General features: G+C 43.5%; 2 protein-coding genes across 2 annotated transcripts; both read left to right on the plus strand.

Annotated features, from left to right (window-relative positions):
- The first annotated feature begins 8,114 nt into the window (after positions 1–8,114).
- Positions 8,115–10,509, plus strand: LOC123185858 (translation initiation factor IF-2). Its single transcript, XM_044597672.1, has 3 exons — positions 8,115–8,447; positions 8,960–9,014; positions 9,623–10,509. The coding sequence occupies exons 1-3, from the start codon at positions 8,223–8,225 to the stop codon at positions 10,030–10,032; spliced, it is 690 nt and encodes a 229-aa protein (XP_044453607.1). The 5' UTR covers positions 8,115–8,222; the 3' UTR covers positions 10,033–10,509.
- A 1,274-nt stretch (positions 10,510–11,783) lies between these two features.
- LOC123185859 (uncharacterized) lies at positions 11,784–15,530 on the plus strand. Its single transcript, XM_044597673.1, has 3 exons — positions 11,784–12,053; positions 14,024–14,325; positions 14,433–15,530. Exons 1-3 carry the CDS (start codon positions 11,900–11,902, stop codon positions 15,348–15,350), a joined length of 1,374 nt encoding a protein of 457 aa, XP_044453608.1. The 5' UTR covers positions 11,784–11,899; the 3' UTR covers positions 15,351–15,530.
- Positions 15,531–16,258: the final 728 nt, after the last annotated feature.

Here is a 16,258-nt window from a genome sequence, read left to right on the forward strand (position 1 = left end):
TCTGGCCTTTGACATAGGCTGCCTGCCTGCTGGCCTTTTGATCTTCATCCCTGGTTTTATGCCCTGTGCTGGCTCAACTCTCTTGGAAGTTGCTTCCTCTTCTGCCACATAATCCTCATCTTCTGAGTCTGAGGTTCTCTTCTTTCTCTGTCTTGTGGCAGCTTTAGGCAGATTGCTAGGGGTGCTCCTGCTGCCATCATCTGAGGAGCTTGAGGGACTAGTGCCCTCACTCATCTGCACTTGCTGCTCTGACAAGTTCTGGCTATCACTTTGGTCTGACATGATGCAAACTCTGACTGCTGACCCTGTGAATAGGTTATAGATGAGATAGAGTGGATGAGCATCACAAAACGCAGAGATTTTTGCAAAAGAATAATTCAAAAACTTAGTTTTAGTTTCCCACTGAAAGCATCTCGGATCTACCGATTTCTAAACTCGGTGATATCGAAGCAGTTTTGGAACCTAAACTAGTGAACTCGGTCAGACCGAGTCACAGTTCAGTGGCACCGAGACTGCTAGGGTTTCACAGAGTTCAACTCGGTGGGTCCGAGATGGTTTCGGCGGAAACCTAACCCTAAAATTTTCGAATTAAACCTAATCTACGAGTTCATTGACTGGATAAAGTTTAACAAACGTGGCAAGAATCATGATGATCACAATGTGCTAAGAATCGGATTGGGGAATAGCACAAAGATCGAGTTCATACCCTAGTTCGGTGGAGACTCGCTACGGCGGCAACAGCGGGGTTGAATTTCCATTGACGGCGACGGAGACCAGCGACTGGAGGCGGCTGGCGGCGAGGAGACGATCCGGAGACCAAGTTGGCAGAGCAGGCTATCGCGCGGGCGAAGGGGTTCGGAGAAATTTCCAAATTTTTGCCCGTGACTATATATAGCCCGACCCTGTCGGTGTGACCGAGTGGAACAACTCGGTGGCACCGAGATGCAAAACTGTATACAGTTGTTGCAACTCGGTGTGACCGAATGGTTCAAATCAGTTGCACCGAGATCGAAAACCTAGATCAACTTAATGATCTCGGTAGGACCGAAAGTAGGGTATCGGTCAGACAGAGAATCATAAAGAGGTTTTGGAAGTTTAAGTCTATGACGAATCGGGGACTCCGAGCGCTCCTCACACAGAGTGGTTCGAATCTGACTTGATCAAATTTTGTGATGTAGCATGAATAGAGTTTGAGACGAGAAAAGCATAGATAGCTAGAGGAGGTTCTTAGGCATTCTTGTCCATCCACTTGGCAAAAGGAAATAAAACCAAACAATCAAAACAACAAGTGGATGTCCTCGAATGAGTAAAATATGCAACCAGCATGCTCACACAATAAGATGGCAAATGAAATATGTGACAAGGCATGCACAATCAATTCTAGCATCTATCAAGCAATTTGCGATGACAAGGTCATCTATATATGAGTATATTGACTTAGGAGTCAAGTGAGAACACTTGATCATAGGTCATACTCATCGTTTAAGCTCAAGTGGGGTTACCACTTTTACATAAAGCATTATTGTGTTCACATCTTTAGAGTTGCTTTAGCTCAAGTCTTAGAGTAAAGCTCCCCCTAGATGTGATATCCCCCTTAGAGGGATGAACTAACCTCGGGTTTTGTCGATGATGACTTCATGTAGATGTTGAAGATGTGGATGCTCAATGTTGATGTAGATCACATGGAGCTATCCATTTGAGTGAATTGCACTTTCAATACCTACCTGGGTAAGTCCCACAAGGAACAAACAAGGATATCCATAGACATAGAGTGATGCACACACAAGATGATGTCCATGAAAACTTTTAGGTTACCTTGTCCCTTGTCTTACCAACAAGAGGGTTTGTGAGTCCTTGAACTAGTGCAAGATGTGGAAGTTGATTGCACTTGTTCTTGCCAAGATGATAAGAGTGAAGTATGTTGGCGGAGTCACCCTCAAGAACTCTCTAGTTCTTCTTCTTTTGGATCCACACCATCTTGATGGGAATCCTTGGAGTTGTAGTCGTACTTGATGAAGTGGAACTTGAAGTAGTCTTGGGAATCCACTTGACTAAGGTCTTAGGAGCTTCTTCAAATGCATCAATTTCCTCTTGAAGCTTGTCCTTGCCTTTTTGCTTGTAGTCTTGTGGTGGAAGATCGTCTTGAGCTTGTGTCCCCTTGAAAGAAGTATCATACTTCTCTTGTTGAGGAACAAACTTTGTCTTGGGGTATTGATCTTCTTCCCACTCAACTCCATTGGCATTGAACTTTCGTTCAAAACCAACACCTTGATTCTTCCGGTGCATTCCTTGCTTACGCACAATTTCCTCGAATTGCTTACTCCCGGCAAGGCTTTTGTACACTCCTTTCTCTATAATTCCCTTCAATAAGCTATTTTCTTGCTCAAGTGTAACTTGGCTAAGAGAATCATTAGTGGAATCAAGAGAACTACTAGAAGCAACAATATTGGATTTAGCATGATCATTGTTACTGCTAGAGGAAGAATCTTTCTTGTTCTTGTTACTAGACTTGACTTGAGGCATGTAAGTGGATAAGAGTAAACGCTTGGCAATGTAAGAAGAACTTTTCTTGCGGAGATCATCATTGATTGCTTTTAAGAACTCATGCTCTTGCTCAAGATTGAGCTTTTCAAAGCGTAATTTCTCATGAGCTCTTAAAAGTTCTCGATGATCTTCGAAGATAGTTTCATGAGCTAACTTAAGAGTGTTTAGTTCTTTAGTTAGAGCCTCAATCTTCTCCTTATCATTTTCATTCGTTTTATCTTGATTAGCATGATTAATTGACGTTTCATCATAGTATTCATCACTAGAGTTGTCAACAAGCAAATCATCACCTAACAAGTCATCTTCATCACTATTGAAATCAACATACTCGGGGTGTGTTACCTTAGGACCTTTGGCCATGAAGCATCTTCCAATTCCTTCATTTGGTGAGTCAAATATGTCATAGGAGTTGGTTGACACAAGTGCTAGACCGGCAACACCTTCATCTTGAGTATCTTTGGAGTCGGAGTGATAACTTCTCTCGGAGTGGCTGTCGGAGTCGGAGCTGGATACCCATTCACCAACATGAGCTTGATGTCTTTGTTTTGTGTAGCTCCTTGATGATTTTTCCTTCCTTTCCGAATCCTTGCTTCTCCGTGAGTATCTTCATTCATAACGATCATCTCTACTCCTTCTCTCTCTTGGTGGTGATTCTTTGCTTCTTCTTTTTGGAGAATCTTCTCTTCTCTTGTAGGGAGCCGTACACTCATCGGAATAGTGTCCGGGTCTTCCACAACTGTAGCAGTTTCACTCTCGACTAGAAGATCTTTTGTCATTGTAGGACCTTGACTTGAAGCTTCTATCTTTGCTTCTACTCTTGTAGAACTTGTTGAAGATCTTCACCATTAAGCTCAATTCTTCATTGAAGTTTTGTTTCTCACTTGATGATGTAGGGGCTTCACATGAGGCTTTGTAGGCACCACTTGATTTGTTGTGAAGTTCCTCTTTATCCTTAAGTGACATCTTATGAGCAACAATTCTTCCAATCACCTCCGTTGGCTTGAAATCTTTGTAATTGAGCATCATTTGGATTAATGTGCACACAGTATCATATTTTCCATCCAAGGCTCTTAGAATCTTCTTGATGATGAATCTATCGGTCATCTCTTCACTTCCTAAGCCGGCAATCTCAATTGTGATGAGAGCAAGCCTAGAGTACATTTCAGCGACACCTTCACCATCCTTCATTTTGAACTTGTCAAGTTGACTTTGAAGCGCATCCAACTTGGATTCCTTGACGGAGTCGGTACCTTTGTGCATATCAATCAAAGTGTCCCAAATTTCCTTTGCATTCTCAAGACGGCTGATTTTGTTGAATTCTTCGGGGCACAATCTGTTGAAGAGAATATCACAAGCTTGAGCATTGTATTGCAACATCTTCAACTCATCCGCGGTAACTTCATGGTTTGGTTCTTTCCCATCAAAGAAGTCACCTTGCAAACCAACACACACAATAGCCCAAACGGCGGGGTTATGTCCAAGAATATGCATTTTCATTTTATGCTTCCAACTAGCAAAATTAGTACCATCAAAGTAAGGACCTCTACGGTGATAATTTCCCTCGCTAGACGCCATACTCTCCTAGGTTGTGAAACCAAGGCTATGACCACCAAAAGCTATGGAGATCAAAGCAAATGGAGACCAAAGCTCTAATACCACTTGTAGGATCGAAAGTATGTCTAGAGGGGGGTGATTAGACTACTTGACCAAATAAAAGCTTAACCTTTTCCCAATTTTAGTTCTTGGCAGATTTTAGCTATTGTAGGACAAGTCAAGCAATCATCACACAATTCAAGCAAGCATGCAAAGAGTATATTGGCAGCGAAAAGTAAAGCATGCAACTTGCAAGAATGTAAAGGGAAGGGTTTGGAGAATTCAAACGCAATTGGAGACACGGATGTTTTTCCCATGGTTCGGATAGGTGGTGCTATCCTACATCCACGTTGATGGAGACTTCAACCCACGAAGGGTAACGGTCGCGCGAGTCCACGGAGGGCTCCACCCACGAAGGGTCCACGAAGTAGCAACCTTGTCTATCCCACCATGGCCATCGCCCACGAAGGACTTGCCTCACTAGCGGTAGATCTTCACGAAGTAGGCGATCTCCTTGCCCTTACAAACTCCTTGGTTCAACTCCACACTCTTGTCGGAGGCTCCCAAGTGACACCTAGCCAATCTAGGAGACACCACTCTCCAAGAAGTAACAAATGGTGTGTTGATGATGAACTCCTTGCTCTTGTGCTTCAAATGATAGTCTCCCCAACACTCAACTCTCTCTCATAGGATTTGGATTTTGTGGAAAGAAGATTTGAGTGGAAAGAAACTTGGAGAAGGCTAGAGATCAAGATTCATATGGTAGGAATGGAATATCTTGGTCTCAACACATGAGTAGGTGGTTCTCTCTCAGAACATATGAGTTGGAATTGTGTATGTGTTCTGATGGCTCTCTCCACGAATGAAGAGGAGGTGGAGGGGTATATATAGCCTCCACACAAAATCCAACCGTTACACACAGTTTTCCAATCTCGGTGGTACCGAATCAACAAACTCGATCAGACCGAAAAGGTAAACCTAGTGACCGTTAGAGATTTTCGGTGGGACTGACATGCAACTCGGTAGGACCGATATGGTTAGGGTTTGGGCATAACGTAATCTCGGTGAGACCGATTACACAAACTCGGTGAGACCGAGTTTGGTAATAAGCTAACCAGAGAGTTGGTCAGGTAAACTCGGTGAGACCGATTTGCTCTTTCGGTGAGACCAAAAAGTTACAAAAAGGAAACAAAGAGTTTACACTGCAATCTCGGTGGGACCAATTCGCTCTTTTGGTGAGACCGAAAAGTTACGAAAGGGAAACAGAGAGTTTGCAATCCCATCTCGGTGAGACCGAGATCCCTATCGGTAGAACCGAATTGCTAGGGTTTGGCAGTGGCTTATGACAAGTGAAACTCGGTGGCGCCGGATAGAAAGAATCGGTAGGACCGAGTTTGGCTTAGGGTTTAGGTCATATGTGGATATGGGAAAGTAGTTGAGGGTTTTGGAGCATATCACTAAGCACATGAAGCAAGAGGCTCATTAAGCAACACCTCATCCCTCCTTGATAGTATTGGCTTTTCCTAAAGACTCAATGTGATCTTGGATCACTAAAATATGAAATGAAGAGTCTTGAGCTTTTGAGCTTGAGCCAATCCTTTGTCCTTAGCATTTTGAGGGTTCCACTTTCACATCCATGCCATGCCAATCATTGAGCTTTCCTGAAATAGTCATCTTGGAATAGCATTAGCTCAATGAGCTATATGTTGTTATGAATTACCAAAACCACCTAGGGATAGTTGCACTTTCACTAGGCGACTCGCAATTAGGTCTTGTCTTAGACACATAGGCATGCATCCTTTTTCCCTCATTAATTGGTATGCGTGATTCCTCACTTAGCCCTTCCTTCCTTTCCCCTTGTTAATTAGCACACGTGATTCCTCTAATCACGCAGCCTTCCTTCTCCCTCGTCAATTACCCCTCTTGCCGGCCTCTCTTCTTCCACACGATCCTTTTCCCTGGTTGTATCTCTCTACTTCGTTTGAAATCCTCTTGATTCCTCAAACACCTCCTTGAGACCCAGGAACCTGGAAGACATATATAAATTAGGAGGATTTAGTGGAAGGAAGCGAGGTGGGACTATTAGTATAAGACAATCTTCTAATTTGAACAATCAATAGAGCTAGCTTATTTGGTCGTAGTACTTAAGACAGAAGGGCTGGTCGTGAGTTTGAATATCCATAACGCACCTTCTTTTTGTTTTCTAAAAAAGTAGGACCAGGCCCAACTCGGCCCATGGCTGTAGCGAAATCGATCAACGCTTTAGTACCACCTCACGTATATGTTTTAAATTCAAATTGAAAGCGTAAATTCATAGAAAGAAAGCGAATTGTGGCGGTGAACCTGACAAAGTCAATCCGTGCTTTATTATTATAGGGAAAAGATTACAGCAATGTAATCTTTCTTACTTTTTGGCAGTTTGTTTTATTTCTTTCCCCTCTCGTAAGGCAACCATGGCAAAGTTTTTTTTCCCTCGATGTTCCTCGGTGAGACCGTGGAATTCGCCTGCGCTATGTCCGCCGCTTTGATGGCCGGTGGTAGAGAGGGGGATCTTGATGCCTCGGCTCCATCTAGTAGATAGGTTAGGGTTTTTATTTCTCATAGGGGTGGTGCCCAGACGAATGACGACGCTTCTTCTTCGCGTCAGTCTTCTAGACTCCGATACTTCTCAAGTTCATCCATTGGGATGGATTAGACAGAGCTCTGGCATAGATTCCTCACGACTCGTCGGGGCATCAAGGTAAGGGTTTCTCGTCATGCGTACATGACAATGAGACTTGATGTCAAGTTCTTCAGATACACTCAAGGGTTCAACGACGACGGCTGTATCTCCGGGCGCTGGTCTTTAGGGGAACATGCATGAAGACTTTTCGACTATCATCGACAAGGTCAAAGTCAACTCTGGTAGGGCAGCAACGACAACGTTGCGTCGGCGGCTCGTTCTAGCGCCAATAGTAGTCGTCTGTTGGTCTAGGGACCTTGTAATTTTTATTTTTTTGGGATGCTTTGTACTTTTATTATAGATAGGAGTAGTCCTTTTTTGAAAAAACACTTTCTTACTTTGATTTATTGTCAAGTTTATTCTCGAGTACTTACCATCAACCGAGACCATTAACATGGATATGGAGCTAAGTACTTTACCATACCCTATCTTTTTCTAACCGCCATGGTGGAAGAGGTGGGGAGGTGGAAGGCGAAAGATCAAGCCGTCGTGGCGACTTATGAGTTCAGTTCTTCCTTGAAGCTCAACCCCAATGGCGCGAGGTTTAGAGATATGACACCCGGCGAAGCAATCGCCACCTTTGGAAGGATCTTCCTTTGATGTTCAATGGGCGGCCTATGATATCCTACCATTGTATCTTTTGGTCAAAAGGCAACAACATGGAGCTCCGACATCCCTCGACGATGCTTCCTTTCCTTCCTCCTAGCCTTTGAGCCAAAAGGGATGCAATTCGGCCTTAGCTTTGCGCCTACAACTCCTTCCTCACAAAATCCTCTCACGGTGGGGCTGTGGTCAACCTTTTGTCCCAAGTGGTTTCGTCCCCAATGATGGTGGATTCTGGGCTATATTGAAGCATGTTGCAAGGATTAAATTGCGATTTAGTTTTCGAGGCCTCTTTTGTAAAATGCACGGGCTAATTTATAATTTTTCTTTTCTATTACGTCCTTGTACCGATTGTATCATCTCAAATACTCAAAAAAAAGGTGTGGCGTTTTTTTAGATTTAATTTCAAACATCAATTAACCAATAATACATACGCCATGTAACTTCAAAATTATTGTACTGTTGATTAAAAAAATCAAATATTAATCTAATGATAAGATTTTTGTATTGCCTTCTTTCTTAGGGTGGAAGGAAATAATGTTATCTATTGCAGTCTGGGTCCTTCGAGAATCGAGACCCTTTTCCCTAGCTAAAAGTAAATGATTTCGGCCTTTAGCAGTCATTAATTTAGAAATGCTTGACTGGAACTGCACGCTTCCTCTCTTCGAGAATATCAATCGTCCATCAACTAGCACATCGATTGCTTATCTCGCCTTCAACCTTCCGGTGTTCAACCATTTCCCTCCCACGCGCACGCGGGATGGCGGCAGCTCACGCCACCGCCGCCGCGCCTCCTCCGCCGCCATCGGAGCCGACGGCCGCCTTCGATACGAAGCCGCCACCTAGCCCGCCGCCGCCGCCGCTTTCGGCCGATGAGTCCGACGCGCCGCCAAAGAAGCGGAAGCTGGAGGAGTTGGGGTTTCACGACTCGCCCTACTACAGGATCAGAGAAGCCGTCGCCAACCTCCGCGGCCGCTTTCTTCAGGTCCGCACACCAAACCCTTAATCTCTCCCTGCACTCCGTTCAGTCTTGGTAACTGCATCAACTTGCATAATCGTGCTATTTGTTGGGGTTTTTTACTAGGCGTTTTTTTTTTTGAGTAATGCTTCAGGCTAGAGTGCTGGTAGTAATGCTATGCTTGCTAGTGTAGTTGTTGGAAATTGGATTAGCGACTGAATGGAAAATCCAATTTCCAAGGTTTGGTGTTGGGCTCATGCTAGTTTCAGTTGAAATGTATGATGTTGGTGCGACGGAGAAAAGGCCATATGTCTGCAAAATAGAGATTGGAGCACAGAAAGACGGCGGTGACCACTATAGTTTGTATCTTCGGACTACACAATTGTTCTGTGCAATCGTGTATTGCGATTGCTGATACTGGATTAGAACTTCTACTAATTTGAAATACCCTCGCTTGCTGTTTACTTCTCAATAGTCGTATGATTTGTACTGGTGAAAACACGAAGCCTCTCTGAAATGGTACATTTGTTTTGTGTAAGGTTTGCCAAGCTACTGATTCCCAGAAGAAAGCTGCTGCTCTCGAGATCCTGAAAGGTAAATGTTCAGTTCATACTGTTGTCAGATCTTACAGAGATGTGCTGAACTTCTCTGATGCGTTGAGTATGCTTTTGGTCAGGTGCATTTAGTTTAGGATATTGTGTTGAACCATTTCCTCTAGTACTGAATGTTTTATTTATATAGAAGCTTGGTGTTCTCTTTTTCATACCAATGTGATGTGCAAGCCTGTTACATTTCTATAGCATGTAAACACATACACATCGATATGTTACATTTCATAGCCCGGCACTTGACAAATCCCTACAGTTTTTGTAATATAACTGATATATCGTGTTGGGCTTCAATAGTACCTAGGGTCATAATGTACTTTGTCAGGATTCTTAGTAGTTATAATGAAACATACACGCATATGCTATTGGCACAAACAATATGAATCTAAATGTGTTTGCACCTTTCTGGAAAGCTACTTAAAAGTGTGCTCTGTTTTGGTTTAGTAATTTCTGATGACCGCGTAGGGCTTAATTGTGTATACCTGACAGTTTCAAGGGTCTTCTGAACATATGGGTTCTTGATCTTTCATATGCATGCATCTATTGAAGATAAATAAGGCTAATTAGTTTGCCCCTGCTCATTTTGCATTGCAGAGATAAAAGTTGTCATGGAATTATCCAAGAAAATGCGGCTTGATATCTCTGCTGCTGCTGAGCCTGCTAAACCATCAGACATACCTGCAGTTAGAGATGTCAAGAACAAACCTGCAGGAAAAGTTCCATCTGGAGGGAAGAATCAAGTGCCCCAGATAGGCCAGGATATAGGCGAGAAGGTACCACTCAAGCCTGTAAGCTCGCAGACTCCTGCCGTGGGGATTCATCGAGAAGCCAATCCAATTGAGATGGCAAACCATGGCAATCAGCTGCTGGGAGGGCGCTTGCAAGGATCTTACGTCGTTGGTGGATCTCCCATGGGCTGGAATTTTCTCATGTGGCCTGGAGGTAAAGCAGTCTACTATGGCTTGACCAAAGCAGAGTGGTTGGCACGTCAAGCTGCAGAGTGAAATCTCACTTCCACTCTGCAGTCTAACATGTAGTTCGCTCTGAAATATTCAGAGATAACCTAGCTGTTGCAAGTAGCCCGCTGTGAGGTACTAGTAGTAACTGGATAGGAGTACATCAGACTAGACATACGAGTTCTTGGCACCTGAGGTCCTGGACATGGCGAGAGTATCATCAGCGAGCATCATTTTGGAAAGCTTTTCGTTGAATCTACAGCGTGGTGACTATTCAGTAGTAGGCACACCGTGATTTTTCTTGTATTTTGAACCGGTCAAAGCCGCTGCTCTTGTCATGATTTTGCGATTCAGGAATGGGTACAGCAGGAAGTAGCTTAAGCAAATTGGCATGATCGATGCATTTTCTTCTTTAAGCAAGTCCAAAAGCATATGGCGTCATGTTTCTGTGAATTGTGATGGACTTGACTGGTTTTGCAAAGGGTCGTAACATGTGCTGTGAAATGAGATGATACTGAGGAATGATATACAGGGTGCACCTCTTTCATCTTGAGCAATGTTTTGAATTTTGATTTGAAATTGTGTGGCGACAAACATTGATGTTGTGTGAATGTGCCCAATGTTTTTCACATTTTTTGAAACATTTTAAAATGTTATACAGAAATCCGGTGCAACGGTAGCACCACAAGCATTGGTGCACTAGATACTTCCCCTGTCTGTTGGAGGTCATTGCTTTGTACATAAAGCGGGAAGATGCCCTTTTTCGATGTTCAGATTGGTGCAGGTCCTGTGAAGTTCGTATTGAAATTTTAACACATGGATCCGGCCAGGCTGCGGATGAGTGCTGCACCAAATTTGCAGTGGAACATTGCAAGCAGAAGGATGAAGTGCAATTTCGACTGATGGAGGAAGAGGCGAAGAACGACGCATGGATGGTAGGCGACGTACAGGATCTGACCTGATTGGTTTACAGTTATTTTTATTCAAAAAGGGCTAAAATTGTTTGTGAGGGTCATAAACAAGTTTCTAAAAAAATTCTCAGATTTTAAGAAGGGTTGACGGATTAAAAAAATGTCCATGAATTTGAAAAAGGCCCGCCGATTCAAAAAAAATTGAAACAATAAAAGATGTTTGTGAATTCATAAAATGTTCATGGATACAAAAAGTTCATGGATTCAAAAATTTAAAAAATTGTGCATTTCTAAAAATGTCCTTGGATGAAAAAAGTTCAAGAATTTGAAAAAACTCCACAGATTCAAAATTGGTCGTGAATTCATAAAATGTTCATGATTTTGAAAAACTGTTTATGGATTCAAAAAGTTCACAATTTCATAAAAATCACAAATTCAGAATTTTTTATGATTTTTAAAAATAATTAATCGATTTGAAAAAATTACTGAATTCAAATATTTTTTGTAGACTTCATGAAAATTATTGGATTACAAAAAGTTGTTCGGCCTGGCGACCTGGGCCGGTTTAGGGACCGCCGAAGCAAGTCACGGTCTCGCGCACAGGAGGATAGCTGTGGGTGCGCCCGCCTGCGTTGTTGGGCCAGGCGTCCTGGACCAGTGTCAATGTAGGGCCCAACAAACAGAAACAGAAAAAGGTATGCGCTCTACATTGACACTGGGCCTGAACAGAAAATCGTGTGCCTGGTGGCCTCGGTTCCAAATTCCAATCCTTGTCCAACATGGCATCGGACGCTGCGTGTCCTTGTCCAAGTACAACAAGCGCTAGCGCTGTTGCCATAATAAAAGTGCAGAGGAATCCCTGAGCGAAAACACCTCGGCATCGAACGAACAAGCGTCGTCCTACTCGTGTCGTGTCGTAACCTTCATCAACTCAAAAAAAGAAAAAAAAAACTCGTCTTTTTGCAACCTTTCTCGGCGACAAGGGAGGGGAGGAAGGGAGGAAGATGAAGTACCCGGTTGGGTTCCGCTTCGCCCCGACGGACGAGGAGCTGGTGGAGTACTACCTCCTGCCCCGGCTGCAGGGCCGGCAGCACGTGCCCAACCTCGCCATCATCCAGGACAACGTCTACCAGTGCCACCCGGACGACCTCGTCAACGGTACGGTACTTATTACCTTCCTCGCTGTGCACCATGGCTTGACTTCTTACTACGAATGTTTTATTTTAGAGTCGATTACACCACTGGTGCTAAAACTTGACACAAATAGTCACTTTAGTGCCAGAACTTGCGGTGTACATATAAGTGGTTCAAGAACTTGGCTTGACCGTGCAAATACGGTGTTGTATACTCCTGCAGCTCTGACTTGGCGTTCCAGCATGGCGAGGAGCCCACTTTCAGTGGCTGAAAGGGTAGGGCTGGGTGTGTGGCCTTTTTATTTTGCGAAAAACCCCTGATATATTTTTTATCTCAGAAAAAAGTACAGAAAATAAAATGGTCCGCCAGAGGTTTGAACATGTGACCTGCAGAGTTCGTGAACAATTTTAATCCCAAAAATCAGTGCATTATTTTGCGGAAAAAATCAGTGCATTTTTTAGTCCCAAAAATCAGTGCATGATCGGTCATTCAAACCAGGAACCTCATCAGGTAAATAAGTGCCCGGGCATTGCACCACAACCGACAAGGCAACTTATTTTGATGTAAATTACAATTTATGAATATAACACACCGCGATCGTGTGACTAAACTGAATTGCATTCGGCGCAACCATTTTCAACATTTTAATTTTTCACATTTTTAAATTTTGTAAAAAATATGTAAACTATAATCATGCGTTATAAATAATATACATATAAATAAAATAAACTACATTGAAAATGTTCATATAACATCGAAACATATCCAGGTACTAATTTAACAAAAATCCATATAATTAAATTTTATGACTATAACACAAAACGATCGCGTGGCTAAACTGAATTGTAGTCAGTGTGGACAATTGCAACGTTTTAGTTTTTTGCATTTTAAATTTTTGTAAATTATAATGACGTGTTATAAATAATATACATACAAAGAAAATAAATTACATTATAGAAGTTCATATAACATCAAAACATGTCCCCGTACTAAATTTAACAACCATATATTAACTTATGAATTTAAAAAAAACTATGATTTAAAACGTGTTCACATTTTAAGAAAATAGTAAATTACTTCTAGAATTTTTTATATTTAAATAAATTCATATATATGTTAATTGTTTCCTGATTTCAATATCATATTCATGTAGTATATAAAAGTGATCGTGGTTTAAGGAAATTTTAGGTTGTTTAAAAGAGTTCAGGTGTTTAATAAATTTTATGTGTTTTCTAATTTTTTACATATTTTGTAACTAAAATTAAATATAAAATATGTATGAAAAATAAATAGGAGCCTAGTGTGCCATCGGATTGCAGATTCTGATGTGTACTATTCAAATCATATAAGCATATTTTATAATTCATTAGTATTTTAAATTGTATGAATATGTTTTAAAATAACACATTAATTCTATTTAAAATGACATGAACCTTTTGAATTATGCATAGTGTAATTATACTTTTTAAACAAGAGACGTCTTGTGTTGGGGTGGTATGCCTGGGTATTTAACTTGTTATATTTTGCTTATGGGATTAAAGTTCTTAATTTATATTGTTCAGCCTAAAGTATATAAAGCTTATATATCTTACTGTGTTGTCAAATCTGACTCTGTGTGCTGGATAGCCAACCGCACGGGTAACCTGTAGGTCGTGAGTTTGAATCTGAGGAGTAGCATTTTTCTTTTATGTACAATTTCTCTAGAGCAACTTTTCCGTGAGAGAAAAAAATTATCAAGTGGCTTTTCGCAAAAAGGCAGACCACATGCCCTGCCCTCTCCTTCTTCTCACTGACAGCGGGCCTCACGCCGAGCTGACACACCTAGTCAACGCAGCAAGCGTATACAACACCGTATTTGCACCGTCAAGCCAAGTTTTTGAACCACTTATATGTATACCACAAGTTCTAGCACTAAAGTGATTATTTGTGCCAAGTTCTAGCACCTGTGGTGTAATTGACTCTTTATTTTACGAGCGCTTGTTGATTGATCGCAGGCAAGTACAAGGACAAGGGGCAGGACAACAACTGGTTCTTCCTGACGTCGAGGACCCGCAAGTACGTCAACGGCGGCAGGCCGGCCCGGACGACGGACGACGGCCGGGGGCGGTGGAAGGCGTCGACGGGCACCACGGAGGTCGTCGGCGCCACCGTCACGTACAAGGAGAGCGGCCTCGCCTACCATGAAGGCCCCATCAAGACCGAGAGGAAGACCAAGTGGCTCATGCACGAGCTCACCGTCCCCGAGTACGAGAACAAGCTCGACAAGAGCGGTGTCGACCGGCCCAAAACCGATACGGTCAGTTCCACTCCAACACATGTACTATGTTTTTTACGTACGAGTACTTAGCTAATTGCTGGCCTGACCTGACTTGAGAGCGCGGCGGCATGCATGCATGCATGCAGCTGGACGAGTACGTCATGTGCAGGATCTACGTGACGCCGAGGAAGCGGAAAAGGAACGACGACGAGGCGGGCCCCAGCGGGACGCCGGAAGAATTTACGTGTCTGCTGGCTGCGTCGCCGGAGCTCGGCCCGGTGGAGACGGCGGGGCCGAAGCTCTCGGAGCGACAGGCGGGCAAGAGGCCCGTCGAGCCGGAGCAGCCTCTGGACCGATGCTTCGGACCACAAGACGGCATGCAGGTGCGCCGTTTCGGGACTGCTACTGGGTACCCCCACGGTGGAACCGGGCTGACGACGATGGCATACAACCCCCATACATCAATGGCGCGGCCGCCGGTGGCGTTCACCGGCCAGATGCCCGCGTCCGGGGCCGCCGCACCTCCCCATGGCTATTTCGCCCCGGCAACGATGATGGGACGCCATTTGGGCGCCCCGTCCAGCCAAGCGTTCGGACCACCGCTGGTGACTCTCGCGCGACGTCCACAGATGATGCAGAAGCAGCCGGAGACGGAGGAGATGCGCCAGAAGCGAGCGTACCAGCAACATGTGGACGAAATGGTGAGGTGTGGCATGAGCATGATGCAACAGCCTGGAGATGCGGCTCACGCTGCGCAGCAGCCGCGACCGATGGCGTCCATGAAGCAGAAGCAGCAGCAACCATACTTTGGCGATGGAGTCAATAATCATCGTGTGGCCCCTCAGTTCCTGCCTTGCAACAATCAATCAGTCCAAGTTCAGAATTGGCAGTGCAGTTGGGCGGTCCCAGCTGATTCTGGCGCGACGACGGTGCCGGCGACGGTCAAGGCGAAGGAGGTTGCAGAGACTGGGGCCGCAAACGAGGGGGCCGACGTCAATGGGGATTGCAACAGTGATAGTGAGAAGCGCTCTGTGGAGGCTGAGACCAAGGGTGTGTTTCCTTGAGCCCTGGATTATGAGAAAAATAAAACTGTTGTGAGCCGTGAGCTGAGAGTCATGAAAAAGCTGTAAGTTGTTTTTTTTTTTTTTGCGGGTGAAAAGCTGTAAGTTGTTTGATTGAAACAACCGTGAAACTAGAGATTTGACATGAATTGTCTGCAATGAAAGAATATGTTTATATGTTAATTGACCGTAAAGTGGCGATTTGTATATTTGTACGCAATTCAACAACCATGCTGGAAAGGAAAGTTATGACAATATACACAACTCATAGCTAATATATAGGAAATGTAACAAATATTTTTGAATGTTGCGTACATATAATTAGGGTGTGATCCTATAATATTATTACAAACGGGCCGGCTAAAAATCAGTCGACTGAGATTTAGCGAAGTCTCAGTCGACCATGCAACATTTTTTTGACCGCATGCAACACGTTTTCATACCGGTTGCAACATTTGTTTTGTTGGTTGAAGCATGTCATCCCTTCTTGGTTGTAGCACGTCATCTCACCGGTTGCAACATCCTTCATTGACGGTAGTAGCATTTTAGTTAGAAAGGTTGTAGCATTTGTTGTTGTTGCTTGCAATACCATCGCAACATTTTTCGTCGCCGTTTGTAGCATCTAGCCGTGCCGCTTGTAGCAAAAAAACACGCTGACGTCACTCGACTGAGACTTCGTTAAGTCTCAGTCGACTGAGTTCTAAACACACCCTATTACAAAAGACATGGACCATTAAATGATAAAGAAAAGGTTTACATGATGATGACCTCCATCAATTAGTTAATACTATTAAACTTGACTTAGGCAGTGGTGTGATTAGAACTGACAAAACTCTTCAAACTTGTTCAGATCATGTTCACCATTTTTAGAGTAGTGTCCTTCCAACTGCTCGTGGAAAAGAAATAAAAAT

Source organism: Triticum aestivum, chromosome 2A, assembly GCF_018294505.1.
Source record: "Triticum aestivum cultivar Chinese Spring chromosome 2A, IWGSC CS RefSeq v2.1, whole genome shotgun sequence".
NCBI classification, from domain to species: domain Eukaryota; kingdom Viridiplantae; phylum Streptophyta; class Magnoliopsida; order Poales; family Poaceae; genus Triticum; species Triticum aestivum.

Excerpts from the sequence above, each read along its gene's own strand:
- LOC123185859 (XM_044597673.1), top strand. The coding sequence starts at position 11,900 with ATGAAGTACCCGGTTGGGTTCCGCTTCGCCCCGACGGACGAGGAGCTG. Across the intron at positions 12,054-14,023 it reads CCCGGACGACCTCGTCAACG|GCAAGTACAAGGACAAGGGG; the intron begins GTACGGTACTTA and ends GATTGATCGCAG. Across the intron at positions 14,326-14,432 it reads ACCGGCCCAAAACCGATACG|CTGGACGAGTACGTCATGTG; the intron begins GTCAGTTCCACT and ends GCATGCATGCAG.
- LOC123185858 (XM_044597672.1), top strand. The coding sequence starts at position 8,223 with ATGGCGGCAGCTCACGCCACCGCCGCCGCGCCTCCTCCGCCGCCATCG. Across the intron at positions 8,448-8,959 it reads TCCGCGGCCGCTTTCTTCAG|GTTTGCCAAGCTACTGATTC; the intron begins GTCCGCACACCA and ends GTTTTGTGTAAG. Across the intron at positions 9,015-9,622 it reads TGCTCTCGAGATCCTGAAAG|AGATAAAAGTTGTCATGGAA; the intron begins GTAAATGTTCAG and ends TTTGCATTGCAG.